This window comes from Girardinichthys multiradiatus, chromosome Y, assembly GCF_021462225.1.
Source record: "Girardinichthys multiradiatus isolate DD_20200921_A chromosome Y, DD_fGirMul_XY1, whole genome shotgun sequence".
In the NCBI taxonomy this organism is placed as follows: Eukaryota; Metazoa; Chordata; class Actinopteri; order Cyprinodontiformes; family Goodeidae; genus Girardinichthys; species Girardinichthys multiradiatus.
In genome coordinates, this window is record NC_061818.1 from 40,502,162 (window position 1) to 40,517,289 (window position 15,128).

The following is a 15,128-nucleotide window of genomic DNA, read 5'->3' on the forward strand; positions in this document are numbered from 1 at the left end:
TGAAACTGAAACACCTGGTTTTAGACCACAATAATTTATTAGTATGGTGTAGGGCCTCCTTTTGCGGCCAATACAGCATCAATTCGTCTTGGGAATGACATATACAAGTCCTGCACAGTGGTCAGAGGGATTTTAAGTCATTCTTCTTGCAGGATAGTGACCAGGTCACTACGTGATACTGGTGGAGGAAAACGTTTCCTGACTCGCTCCTCCAAAACACCCCAAAGTGGCTCAATAATATTTAGATCTGGTGACTATGCAGGCCATGGGAGATGTTCAACTTCACTTTCATGTTCATCAAACCAATCTTTCACCAGTCTTGCTGTGTGTATTGGTGCATTGTCATCCTGATACACGGCACCGCCTTCAGGATACAATGTTTGAACCATTGGATGCACATGGTCCTCAAGAATGGTTCGGTAGTCCTTGGCAGTGACGCGCCCATCTAGCACAAGTATTGGGCCAAGGGAATGCCATGATATGGCAGCCCAAACCATCACTGATCCACCCCCATGCTTCACTCTGGGCATGCAACAGTCTGGGTGGTACGCTTCTTTGGGGCTTCTCCACACCGTAACTCTCCTGGATGTGGAGAAAACAGTAAAGGTGGACTCATCAGAGAACAATACATGTTTCACATTGTCCACAACCCAAGATTTGCGCTCCTTGCTCCATTGAAACCGACGTTTGGCATTGGCATGAGTGACCAAAGGTTTGGCTATAGCAGCCCGGCCGTGTATATTGACCCTGTGGAGCTCCTGACGGACAGTTCTGGTGGAAACAGGAGAGTTGAGGTGCACATTTAATTCTGCCGTGATTTGGGCAGCCGTGGTTTTATGTTTTTTGGATACAATCCGGGTTAGCACCCGAACATCCCTTTCAGACAGCTTCCTCTTGCATCCACAGTTAATCCTGTTGGATGTGGTCCGTCCTTCTTGGTGGTATGCTGACATTACCATGGATACCGTGGCTCTTGATACATCACAAAGACTTGCTGTCTTGGTCACAGATGCGCCAGCAAGAAGTGCTCCAACAATTTGTCCTCTTTTGAACTCTGGTATGTCACCAATAATGTTGTGTGCATTTCAATATTTTGAGCAAAACTGTGCTCTTACCCTGCTAATTGAACCTTCACACTCTGCTCTTTCTGATGCAATGTGCAATCAATGAAGACTGGCTACCAGGCTGGTCCAATTTAGCCATGAAACCTCCCACACTAAAATGACAGGTGTTTCAGTTTCATTGTCCAACCACTGTATGATTCCCATTATGAGGACTTTAATTTCCAAGGACAAAGGAGTCCGTGCCTCACCTTGAGCCAAACCTCGTTGAGAGCTTCTGGTAGTCCTGCCCGGTACATCTACCACGGTGGACCCATCACCTACAGGACACGCGTGGTGCAGCATGGATTGGGCAACATTCAGAGGCAGAGATATTGGTGGCACAAATCCTGGTTATTGAAAGTGGCTTTAAGTATGGCGGAAACTTAATGGACACGTGATGTTTGTGATGAATTAACAGCATTTAGAATAATTTTAGAGGAAATAAACTCCGAAATACCTTTAAGATCAGTAACCAAATGACAATTCTAAAAGGTTTTCACCAGCAAAGGACAGACCTAATAAAAAAAGTGTTGCATCAGTTAACTGTCATTCCCTCACCATTCATCTGTTTCTTTTCTACTGTCGCCCTGCAGAAGAAGATTATGATCATTGTCTGCTGCGTCATCCTTGGCGTGGTCCTGGCATCGACCATTGGCGGCACGCTGGGCTTCTAAGACGTTCCTCCACCTGCTGCCATGATGACTGATGCCGACCGACTGACCGACAGCCAGCAGAGAAAAGAAACAGCAACGACAACACAAAAACTTGAAACGCAAATGCAAGACCAACAACCAATCAGCTAGGAAGAGATAATCCAACCACAGATAAGAGGAAACACCACGGGTTCGGGCGGGGTACAAAAAGCAAAGAAGAAAACACAGTAACACCACATTATAGGTGATTTATCCAACGTATACAAGAGAGGGAAAAAATAAACCTATTTATGTAAATGTATTGAACATATGAAGAAACATGTGGGTTAGCTACCTGTAAAAAATGATAACCAATAATATTTACTTTGTTGTTTGTTTGGCTGTTTTCTTCTGTTTTAAAGTTTTTGGTTTGATTTCTGAGTGTCTCTGAGGACAGTGACAGCTGCTGGGTGGGAGTTTTGTGGGTAAAATCTGTCATTCGGGTTCCTCACGTTCAATTCAGGAAACAAGCACCTAATATATTGATGCAGAAAAACCATTCCAGATGGTTTTTCCGGAAGGAAAGATTCTAGAACTTGGGGAGATCCGTACAATGTTCATTTCTGAAGGGGCCTGGAATGTTGTGCTTCACCGTCAGCTCAGCTGCCAATTTAGTCCATCTCTCACTGGCTGCTTTGTCCCGTCATTCACCTCGGTGAGCCTGTTACCATAGACTGATTCGACCAAGATAGGCACCTTGAGATGTTTTCACAGCCAGCTGACTGGTTGGGGAAACAGTGTCGATAAGGGGGAAGTCAGACTCCCCGCATCATTGCATCGATCCAACCAAAGAGCTGTGGAGGTAGGACCTCTGATCGCCTTGCTTTTTCTGACTGGCCAGCATATGCGACACAGTGATAATTGGAGAGGTGAATGGTGGGTAGGATGTGGGGTAGGAGGCATTAAAAGGGGTGGGTGGAGATGGACAGTTAATCTATGCAGTTTAGATAAAGGAAAGACGACTTGTTCCGCCAATGAGAATCTGGCCTCTATGTTAAAAGCCTGATCCAGGCAGGGGCATCATCCTCCAGCTCTTCATCTGGAAAATTGTACAAAAAATAAAGGAAACACATCCAGACCAAACAAACAAGCAAGTTAGCCGAGTGTGGCGATGGTCTTGTGGCTGTTTGGTGTTTTGATGGCGAGCGTTTGTTGCTTTTGCCATGCTGCTGTTCTGGTGTGTGTGTGATGTATCCTGTGTTGTATCTGCTTAACATCGTGTTAACGTTGAGTTTGTGCGATCTGATGTGTCTCCGGTGTGTTTGTGTTGGAAAGCTGTGATGTTTCAGTTGCCACACATGAAGGCATTCCTGTAGATAATGTGAAAGGAACATCACACCTCTGTGCATGCTGAGGCAAGATGCACCACCCGACTCTTTTTAGCTTCCTGCCTAGAAGTCCTGAAATAGGAGTAGGCAGCATCTAACTAAACCATGCCTGATGTCCACTTCACATTCTCTACTGGTGCATTTTCTGTGGATGGTGGTCAAACGTGACACACATTCATTCACAACATAAACACGTCATGTATGTTTTACTTCTGAGGTAGACAGGCCCCATGAATGTTGTGTTGCTGCCAGTGTTAGGATTAGTCTGAGCTGCTTTGCATGTTGTAGAATTAGCTTGTGTTTGTGTAGGTTGTGCAGAAGCTTACTGAAGATTTATTGTCTGTTTTCTAGTTACTTTTTCTAAAAACTCTGAAAGGCTTTTTTTTGACCTGCCCAGTTGGAAAGATTTCTGAAAATGTAACAATTGGTTAGTGGATAGTAGCAAATTAGTAAGAAAATTATTTGTTTTAATTATTGAATGCTAATTTTGTTTGACCATTGTTTAATCCTTGATATTCTGCAAACTATTTCTAGCTGCTCACAAGTTATTTCTGTCTAATCTGGAAGCTAATTCTAGCTATTCATTGGCTAATTCTAATTGAAATGAAAGATACCTGTAAACATATTTAATTTTACATTATTTAAGTGGGTTTTTCTTACTTTAAAATAAATTATTTGATTGTGTTATTTTCAGCACTTAACTGTAAACCAAATTATGGAGAAATTGGATAATTCTAGCTAATCATAGAATCATTTTAGCTAACGAATAATTCTTATTAATATAGAGAACAAATTGTAATATGAAAAATATTTTAGCACTTTTAAATTACTTGAACTAAAAATGTGTGGTTTTAAACTGATTTTTAGACTTTGTTAGCATTAGCAACCTACCAATTACCCAAAGAATGCAAAGTGGGATGCTAACTATATGGAACTAGCTAGTTTTAGCTAACTATTATTTTGAACTCAACTCTGTTAACCAGGACAAATTAACACGTGTTACAATACTAGGAGTATAAATGATGTACGCATGTTTCGTTTTGTGGTTTATTGAATGCTAACTGTGTGTGTGTGTGTTTGTGTGTGTGTGTAGTGTCCCTGACTGGACAACATGCTAAAACGACCGTACACATGGTTCAATTTACAGAATAACGCAGTCTCATGGCAGCTCATGAAAATCTTTAATTGCATATGTTGTAAAAGTGACACATTTGCCAGATTATTCAACTCTGGACCGTTTAAAGTAAAGATCAAACTCTGATAGAAACTGCAATTAGCCTGGTGGAATCTGAGGAGAGAAAGAAAATATCTATTGAGGTGTTACAATCAGTGTAAGAGTGGACTAAGTTTCTGCTTTGTTCATAACCACAGAACCAACAGTTCTGACTTAACTTTTAACTATTTAATATGTTGCCGTGTCTGAGGAAAACTGTTTGGTGAAGTGTTCATGATCTGCCATGATGCTGGGCGAGAACAAGTTAGAGGCTTTCAGGAGGATTGCGCTCAGGCTCTGTGATACGGAGGTTCACCTACTTCTGTTGAGGCCTACGCTGGATGAAAAACCACCTTAAGGTCCCTCTTCACTCTCTGCCAGAGCAATAAGTATAGTTTCGATTCTCAGAGTTGAGAAAGTAGTCATTATTTAGTGTAAAATGTGTTTCTTCTTGAGATGTAGAATTTGGCATTGTTAGCTTTAGATGTCTGTGGTGCGCTTGATGTTGTAGCTTTAGGTTTGTGGGGTTCATTTATTTTATTCTTTAGCTTCAATAAACCAAAACTATTGTGTTTACCAAAGTGTCACCTCACAACTCCTCCCAGCAGCACAATCCAACAAATCTCTCTTCAAACAAGCCCTTTGTAGGTTTAGGATGATTGGACCATTTTCTCAGCTGTTGTCTTTGGTTTCTGTTTGTAATGGTTTCCAACATTTAAAGAAGTGTACACTGAAGTGGATTTAATGACCTAGCAAATCGAAATGTCATGGTCACTTCACACATCAGATTTTTAAAAATGTTAGTCACAGCTGAGCTTTTCTTCATTCAGCGCCATGGGTCTTCTGGACAGCTGATGGTCGCCTGGTGGCATCAGAGTCGTCTGTGGTGATTGAGGTGGCTGAACGTGAGCGGTGTAAGGATGCCGCCAAAGCACCAGCCAGTTTGTTGACGTTGTTGTTTGTGTTTATTTTGAGTAAAGTTCCTAAAAACACATCAAACCATGAAGACATTAACAGAAGAATTCGGTGAGGGTCAGTTCGTCCGGGTGTTCGGCCCTACCCAGTCCTCTTGTCTTGTGTTGAAGTCATTTGGTTGTATAAAAAGATGGCGACGCGTGTTGGGAGTCTGACCTTCCCCGTTCATCCTGCTGTGTGTAATAATTATAATGATAACAATAAAAAAGGCATGCAAAAGCGTTGTGGAGTTTGCATGAAGCTGTTTTTGTACCCTGCCCCATTCTCCTTATCGTGCACTTTACCACTCATCGGACCTGTTTGATTAGCACGTTAGCTACTAGCTACAAACAATTGCTTGTTACTAATTAATCTGTGTTCCAGTATTTCTGTTTAACACGTTTTGTTGGAACATAATTTGAGTGTTTTGCTTAAATGTGAAAAACTAAACTCCCGTCAGCTTCAATCATTCAGGTTCGTTTAAACTTCTGGCTGGATTTCACCCCACCTTTATCTGCCGGGCTTGTTTACGTCACCCTTTGTTTGCTGAGAAATTGCCTGTAGGATAACCTCCGGTTGCACCTCCACCCATCATTGTGCGTGTGCAGCAAGTTTTCTCTCATCTTCGGTGAAGACGGTACGTTTGTGAGTGTATGTATGTGTTGGCAGCATGGGTTTGTTTAGACATGCGAAGCATCAGATTGCAGTCCGCTGGGTTGCAGCTGGTTTCACAAATTGTTAACAAATTGTAACTAAGAGGTTCAGAACCATTAATGTACGCAACGTTCACTGTTTGCTTAATTCAAACCAAAGCCTTTTCCCTCCCACTCGTGTTATCAAAATGTCCGCCTCTAAAATCAAAGAGCACAAAGCAAGTCAAGTTTACACAGATACAAGGATTTAGAAAAAGCAAATATAAAAATAAAAAGCCTGCCCTGATTCCCTACCGCCATGACCACCACCAGCCCTCATCGCATGTTTGTCTTTCCTTCAATCAGATGATCCAACCTGTCCAAACAATGTCTGCCTCCAGTTTCATTTCTCCTGTAGATGCTAGTTTGTGGTCTGATTAGTGGAAAAATATGGCACATAATCATAACCGGAGACAACGGTGGTGCTTTCTTCTTCTATTTAATAACTGCTCTTATTCTTGTTGTTTTGGTGTCATTTTATTTTATTTTTTCTGTACAGCTTGTTTATCAGTCATCTTCACACTTCTGGATCAATGCACAGCTGCAGGTTGGAGATTCTTCTGAGGGAAATGTTTCCCCATCAGGCAAAAGCAGAATTATTTTAAATTATACTGATTATTAATGTTATATATTTATCCATACATTCATAGGAAGAAACACAGAAATTACATTTAAAGTGCAGCTTTATTCCAGAATGTTTAACAAAAAGGCCAGTTTTCTGTTGCTTTAAGGCTGAAAACCTTAAAGCTGCACCAGTTTTAAACCAAGGTCCCTTCCCTTTACCCCATGTTCCAGAATGTGCTGCCATGCTGGAACTCCAAACCATTAGCACTGGAAAACATTCAGAGGTTGTAAAATTACAAACTGTTTCTGAACCAGAACAGAACCTGAACAGGAACGGGCCTTGGATTGCTAGATGTTCCTGGAAAACGTTCCTGTCTCTGCTTAATGTGAAATGACTGCTGTGCGTAAACGTGGATTCATAAAACTGAAGCTGTGTTCATATATGAGCTTTGGTCTCAACATGTTGTAGATAATCAGGTGGAGCTGCATGTGTGAATGCAGAGGTTTCCTTCAACAAGGTTTACAGAGTAAAACTCAGAACGACTCAAATAGAAAAGTCTGAAACAAAAATAAAAACATTTGGATGTTCCAGCTTCCACAAACCTACAGCGAGCGTTGTCCAGGGTGTGACGAATGACTGCAGCCTCAACCAATATATAAACCACAATATATCAATATATTTATGTAAATCTTACACCAACCTGCTGCGTTTGTATGACTGTATGTACATGGCCAAGTGTCATTACTGCTTCTGTGGGCTGTGTGCAGTTTTCGTCAGAGCAGGACACAAACAAGCAGGAACCAAATCATTCTGACAGGGTTTGGGTTCGGCGCCAAGGCTCCAAAGATCAACTCTCTGTTAGCGAAGTAATCCGACGTGTTTCTTCACACATGATACAAACGTCATTGTCCTTTCACTTTGTGTAAACACGGGTTTGTCAAAGTTTTCCTCTCTTTGTCAGACCAAGTCCTTCTCTGTGATGATTTTTGTCTTCAAGAAACAGTTTTCAGAAACCGGACCTGCTGCGTGTCCTGCTCTGATAACATGAAAATGTTTATTCTGTGTTGCAGCAACAGCTGGGACTTGTTCTGAACAATGTGATTTTTTTTTTTTTTGCTTGATCCAAACATCTCTTCATCAAATGAGACAGTATTTGGTTCATCAGTGTTTATTTTCTCTGAGTGGGAGGAGTTAGGGGAGGGGTCACATAGATAGACCACACTGACACAGTCCCCGCCATATTAAGAAATACACTTAAATAACATTATTATTATTATTGTTGTTGTTATTATACTTCTAACCATAAAAGGCAAATAAAATGCAGTAAAACATTTGCAAAACCCAGAAGGAGTGAACGGCTTCACACAAAGTGATCAAACAAACAGAAAAACGTTTAAAAAGGGAGGTTACCACGATTCCATGATTGCAATGATTTAAAGAAGTACAAAAGGAGTTATGTTATCATAAATAATAGTAGTAATATTGAATATTGAATGCTCGCAATTTTGTCAAACTGAAACTGGAATCTTTGTGTTCTGTAATTATTGTAAATAACTTCAAAGAGAGAAAAAATGACTTGCATGTCTATGTATAAATCTACTGAGATATTTATTCCTGTCAAAGTTGACAAGCACTTCGATGTCTGTCCTTTTTTCGCTGCTTTTATTTCCCGGACGTTGCATGTCCTCAGCCCTGCCCCTTCCGGTCTCTGCCCCTGTGGACGGGAGACGGCAGCAGAGAGACTGATTTGCGTAGCTTCCTTTGTCGTCGTTCTCCGCCGCGCTCAGTTCAGAAGCTGTGTTCACATTGCGCTGCAGAGTCGGTCCTTTTGCCATTCTGGTCATCCCAGAGTTTCATAGTGTGAACACAGCCACACTTCTGTCCATAACCCCAAATCCAGAGGCTCCACTCACTGGTTTCTCTGATGAAAGTGCTTCCCTCCATATTAGGAAACTTAACCCCGCCTCCAGGGCTTTAGAAGCCACGCCCCTGGTCACTCTGAAAGATCTCTACGTCATCACAGTCTCTCTGTTTTATGTCGTCTCTCTGCCATATTATGCCAGAAAACCGACCTCAGTAAAACTTTTCCTGCCCGTTTCCCATCAGGATTTAGCCTGCACCAAGTCTGACTCTCAGGCCGACCAGTTCATAGCCATATCCAAACACAAGTGCCCAGATAGTCCGAAATAGCACTAGATGTGATTATCAGTGACAAGGGCCGGTGGTGGTGATACCCATTAAAGGAAAAGCACACGTCCATCTGCTGAAAAGATCCCAAGGGATCCACAGGATGGAGATTCTTGCTGATCTTCTTTCTGGTCTTCATGGTTTCACTAACCAAGCCGTCTCTGATATTAGAGCTCCCCCTTCTTAGTAGACATAAACTAGATTTGACCCCAGAGTTTCAGTCCTCCAGACATACCTCGAAACGCCACCACAGTCTTCCTGCTACACAACTTTTCCACAGTTTTACCCCCAGTTGAGTTCCTGGAGGAGATCGTGGCTTGGGTTTCTCGAAGACATCAAACGTTGTGCAGAAGCAGGATCTGAAAGCTATCCAAGTTCCCAGAGAACCAGCTGTAGTTTTTTGTGGTCAGGAGGTTTGACAGCTTCGAGGATTGTGGTCCTGCCAGAGTCGCCACCTAATTCCAGGCCCGGTCTCCAGCCTCACAGAGGCCTTTCGTAACAAAGCGTGCAATATTCAGAGAAACAAGGGCTGTCTTTATCATGCAGAGGCGACCAGGCTGGCCAACCATCTCACGCTCTCCTGCAGGAACTCCCTTTACTGAACCGCACCTTTGAGATGCCATGATCTTGGGAGAACCTACAGCCCTGTTTTTTTAGGCAGATGCATATGGCTGTGGTGGGGCAGGCGGCAGAAAAGAGACGGCGACGCAAGGTCAAAAAAATTTTCTGCACTGTAAAAAAAGCAGATGAAGCAGAAAGAGGACAGCGACGTCGCTCTTTGCACGCAACTTTGACCGGAAATGCAACTTGTGTCCCGTTTTTTTTGTGTGTGTGTATGTGTGCGTAGCGTAATGTAAAGCAATCTGTCCCCCTCACCCCTCTCCTTCCTCTCTCCTCCCCCTCTCTCTCGTACTGCTGTTGGCTGTTCTGTTTAGTTCATGTGACGTGCCAGTATTCCCCTCCCCCCTTCTTTACTTCCCACCCCTCCCATACCGACTCCCTCGCCTCTCCGCCCTTTGACCCCCCCCCCCCAGCCTCGACCTTCCTCTCTTCATGGATCTTTAAGATGACAACTCTATGCAGATGCTGTCTTTTATAAGTGTGTCAAAATTTTAATTTAAAATAAAAACTTAAAAAACAAACCCCGACAGACATATTGAAACGAAACAAAAAAATAATAAAGAAAAGGATTGTTCAGTGTACTCTGTGGTGTCATGGGATCATTTTTGCTTTATGTGTTTTTGCTTCCGACTCACATCCATGTTGCTCTCCTAGCACGGTACCAACACATGTCAAAATGCCACTTTTCCAGACACAGACCTCAAGGAAACCTGGATGGATGGATGGATGATGGATGGATGGATGGATGGATGGATGGATGGATGGATGGATGGATGGATGGAAAGTGGGTGCAAAGGAGGATAGAGGACAGGAGATCTATGATGATCAGGAGAGGACTCAGGACAGAACCTTGAGGAACACCTAAATCCAATTTCAGACCAAACCAATAAAACTCTGACCTTGAACATGAAGATAAACATGAGCTCTGAAATAACAAGAGCTTATTCGATCATCTTCCTCATATTCACATTGTGAATGAAGACCGGTCTAGGGTGTAGCCCGCCTCTCGCCCAATGACAGCTGGAGATTGGCATCACCTGTCTCCACCCACCCTCCTGTATAGATGAGGGGGTACAGAAGACTGATGGACGGACATTGTGAATGTAGGTCTCCAGTCCATCACAGGGACACACAACCATACATACACTCATACCTAAGACCAGTTAATCTAACACTAACATTTTTCCACTGTGGGAGGAAGCTGGTGTACCGAGAGAAAACCCATTTACACTGCTGAAAAAAATAAAGTGAACCCTTAAACAACATAATATAACTCCAAGTAAATCAAACTTCTGTGAAATCAAACTGTCCACTTAGGAAGCAACACTGATTAACAATCAATTTCACATCTTGTTGTTCAAATGGAAAAGACAACAGGAGGAAATCTTTGGTGATTATCAAGACATTCAACAAAGGAGTGGTTCTACAGGTGGGGACCACAGACCACTTCTCAGTACCGATGCTTTCTGGCTGATGTTTTGGTCACTTTTGAATGTTGGTGGTTCTTTCACACTCGTGGTAGCATGAGACGGACTCTACAACCCACACAAGTGGCTCAGGTAGTGCAGCTCATCCAGGATGGCACATCAATGCGAGCTGTGGCAAGAAGGTTTGCTGTGTCTGTCAGCGTAGTGTCCAGAACCTGGAGGCGCTACCAGGAGACAGGCCAGTACACCAGGAGACGTGGAGGAGGCCGTAGGAGGGCAACAACCCAGCAGCAGGACCACTACCTCCACCTTTGTACAAGGAGGAACAGGAGGAGTACTGCCAGAGCCCTGCAAAATGACCTCCAGCAGGCCACAAATGTGCTTGTGTCTGCACAAACGGTTAGAAACCGACTCCATGAGGATGGTATGAGGGCCCGACGTCCACAAATGGGGGTTGTGTTCACAGCCCAACACCGTGCAGGACGCTTGGCATTTGTCAGAGAACATCAGGATTGGTAAATTCACCACTGGTGCCCTGTGCTCTTCACAGATGAAAGCAGGTTCACACTGAACACATGTGACAGACGTGACAGAGTCTGGAGACACCGTGGAGAGAGATCTGCTGCCTGCAACATCCTTCAGCATGACCGGTTTGGCAGTGGGTCAGTAATGGTGTGGGGTGGCATTTCTTTCCATGTGCTCGCCAGAGGTAGCCTGACTACCATTAGGTACCAAGATGAGATCCTCAGACCCCTTGTGAGACCATATGCTGGTCCGGTTGGCCCTGGGTTCCTCCTAATGCAGGACAATACTGAACCTCATTTTGACTTGTTTTAAGGACATTATATCAAAGTTGGATCAGCCTCTAGTGTGTTTTTACACTTTAATTTTGTGTGTGACTCTAAATCCAGGCCTCCATTGGTTCATAAATTTGATTTCTATTGATGATTTTTGTCTGATTTTGTTGTCAGAACATTTAACTTTATACAGAACAAAGTATTTAATGAGAATATTTCATTCATTCAGATCTAGGATGTGTTATTTGAGTCTTCCCTTTAGTTTTGGAGCAGTGTATGCACGGGGAGAATGTTCCAACTCCATTCAGAAAGACCCCAGACAGGGATTGAAACCAAGGACCTTCCAGGAACTCTTGGACAGAACCATCAGCTTCTGCTCAGATTTTCTACAGCCGAGGCTCCAGTTTTTTTCTAGTATCTTTTAACTTCAATAAAGTTTGAGTGAAAATCAAGATGGAAAACCCTTTGATTGGCTATTTCCAAAAGAAAAGCCTGATCAAAGTTCTCCAAGTCCAAGGACAGAACTGTGTGTTAAAAATATGATCTTACCATCAACCAGATCTCCACTGGAACAGGTTCTGTTCACTCATTTTAACGTTTGCAGACAGAAGGTTGAAAGTAAACACTGGCAACAAAAATGAGATTATTTTTTTAATTAAACAAACTATATTACTTTAATTTTATTTTCACCTTATAAATCACAGCTAAACGTGTAACAGTTTAATCAAAGTACCTGTAAATTATTGTAGATCCGAAAGATAGGAAGGGTTTTTCATGTTTGTGTAATTTAAAAAAAAAAAAAAAATAGCCTATATTTTGGAGTTTAATTTTCTTGGTCTAGAAAAATGTTTTAGTTTATCTTCCAGTAGAAGAAGTCTCTCTCTCTTATTTACATTTACATCTAAAAATTATAATATGTTGAAAAAGGTTAATATCTTTGTACCTCATTTCAGAAAGTATAACTCAGATATAGATCCATTCCACATAGAGTGAAATATTTCAAGTCTTTTTTTCTTGTAGTCTTGAGGATTCTGGCTTCCAGAGAATAAAAACCCAAAATTTGAATATTGTGAAAAAAATCAATATTGGAAACTCATGGTGTCAGCACCCTAATCAGCTAATTAACTCCAAACAGCTGCAAAGGTTTCCTGAGCCTCTAGATCATGGGTGTCCAGCTCTAGCCCTCAAGGGTCGGTGTCCGTCCAGATTTAGATGTGTCTCTGCTCCACCACAGCTGATTTAAATGGTCCAACTACCTCCTCAACATTTCATCAAGTTCTGCAGAGTCCTGCTAATGAACATCACTTGATTCAGGTGTGTTGAACCGGGGAAAGAACTAAAACATGCAGGAAGATGGCCCTTGAGGACTGACTTTGGACACCACTACTCTAAATGGTCTCTCACTCTGGGTCATAGGCTACACAATCATAGGGAACCCTGCTGACTGACAGATGTCCAGAACATAGACATGGACACCCTCCAATAGGAGGGGAAGCCACAAAAGGTCATTGCTAGAGAAGCTGGTTGTTCACAGAGTGCTGTATCCAAGCATATTAATAGAAAGTTGAGTGGAGGGAAAACAAGTGATCAGAAAAGGTCACCAACCCCCAGCCTTAAGGGGATTGTCAAGCAAAATCCATTTAAAAGGAGGAGCTTCACTAGTGGACTGAGGCTGGATTCGGCACATCCAGAACCACTATGCACAAACGGATCCTACACATGGACTACAAGCGTCTTACCTGGGCTGAGGAGAACCAGAACCAGACTGTTGCTCAGTGGTCCTGTTTTCAGATGAAAGTACAGTTTGAATTTAATTTGAAGATCGAAGGTCTCAGAGTCTGGAAGAAGAGTGGAGAGGACCGGAATCCAAGTTGCTTGAAGTCCAGTGTGAAGTTTCCACAATCAGTGAGGATCTGAGGTGCCATGTCACCTGCTGGTTCTGGTCCACTGGCTTTTCTGAAGTCCACAGAACAGCCCACACTGTCAAAAGTACCAAAAGCTAGTCCAATGGCTATGCTTGACTGGGCAACTAACTGGGCTGAACAGAACCCCATAGAGAATCTATGGAGATCTGTCAAGAGGAAGATGTGAGACACCAGAACCAACAACGCAGATGACCTGAAGGCTCCTATCAAAGCAACCTGAGCTTCCTGAACACCTCAGCAGAACCACAGGCTGATCTCCATGCCATGCTGCATTGATGCAGTAATTCATGCAAAAGTATTGAGTGGAAAGAACTGAGCAAACCTTTCAGAACCCTAACATTTCTTTTTAAAACATTTTTATTGATCTTATTTAATATTCTGAGACACATATATTTGGATTTTCTCTGTAATTCTCTGTAAACCAGAATGATCAAAATTACAAGAAATAGAAGCTTGAAATATTTCACTCTGTGTGACAAATCTAAATAATCTATGAGTTTCACAAGGAACCAAAATATTGAATATTTTAATGATCTTCTAATTTTCAGAGCTGTGCTTTTAGCTACCATGAATGCCATAAATGGCCCACAGGCCATACTTTGGACACCCCTGCACTACATATTTAAAGAAGTGACCAAATGTGTCTCTAAATGACTCATTGGTCTGCAGCAGTGACATGAAGCGTTCAGCTGTGACCCGCTGACTCATTTAAACCAGTTAACAATGTGTTTGGATTGTTTTCAGATTCAGCAGCAAAAATTATCCAATTAATTTTAAATTATAACTGTTAACATAACTTTCAAACCAAGGAAGTTTCTCTTTGAATGATCAAGCACAGCTGGGACCCCCAGGCCAGCAGGGGGCCCTCTGCAGGAGCAGAAACCAAAGCTATATCAGGCCAGCTGTGAATGCATGCAGAAGGAGGAGCCCACACAGAAAGATCCAAGCTGGGATTTGAACCCAGGACCATCTTGTTAAGAGGCAGTGTGCCTAAATATGTTTGTTTTAAATGTTTGATTTTTTTTTTATGATCTTCATCCTTATATCATGTTGGCTTCAGTGTAGCTCAGAACTTTCTCCTATTTTAGCTTCCCTTCATTGGCTCCCTGTTAAATCCAGAATAGAATTTAAAATTATCCTCCTCACATATAAAGCCCTTAATGATCTACAGGGGTTGGACAATGAAACTGAAACACCTGGTTTTAGACCACAGTAATTTATTAGTATGGTGTAGGACCTCCTTTTACAGCCAATACAGCATCAATTAATCTTGGGAATGACATATACAAGTCCTTCACAGTGGTCAGAGGGATTTTAAGTCATTCTTCTTGCAGGATAGTGGCCAGGTCACTACGTGATACTGGTGGAGGAAAACGTTTCCTGACTCGCTCCTCCAAAACACCCCAAAGTGTCTCAATAATATTTAGATCTGGTGACTGTGCAGGCCATGGGAGATGTTCAACTTCACTTTCATGTTCATCAAACCAATCTTTCACCAGTCTTGCTGTGTGGATTGGTGCATTGTCATCCTGATACACGGCACCGCCTTCAGGATACAATGTTTGAACCATTGGATGCACATGGTCCTCAAGAATGGTTCGGTAGTCCTTGGCAGTGACGCGCC

The 15,128-nt window shown here is 42.4% G+C and overlaps 1 protein-coding gene across 1 annotated transcript in view; it reads left to right on the forward strand.

Annotated features, from left to right (window-relative positions):
• The window catches only part of LOC124864228 (syntaxin-1B), a 66,279-nt gene extending 56,343 nt beyond the window's left edge, over nucleotides 1–9,936 (forward strand). Inside the window, exon 10 of the mRNA XM_047358912.1 lies at nucleotides 1,697–9,936. Coding sequence (XP_047214868.1) covers nucleotides 1,697–1,777 — 81 coding nt within the window. The 3' untranslated portion in view covers nucleotides 1,778–9,936. The remainder of the gene's footprint in view (nucleotides 1–1,696) is intronic.
• Nucleotides 9,937–15,128: the final 5,192 nt, after the last annotated feature.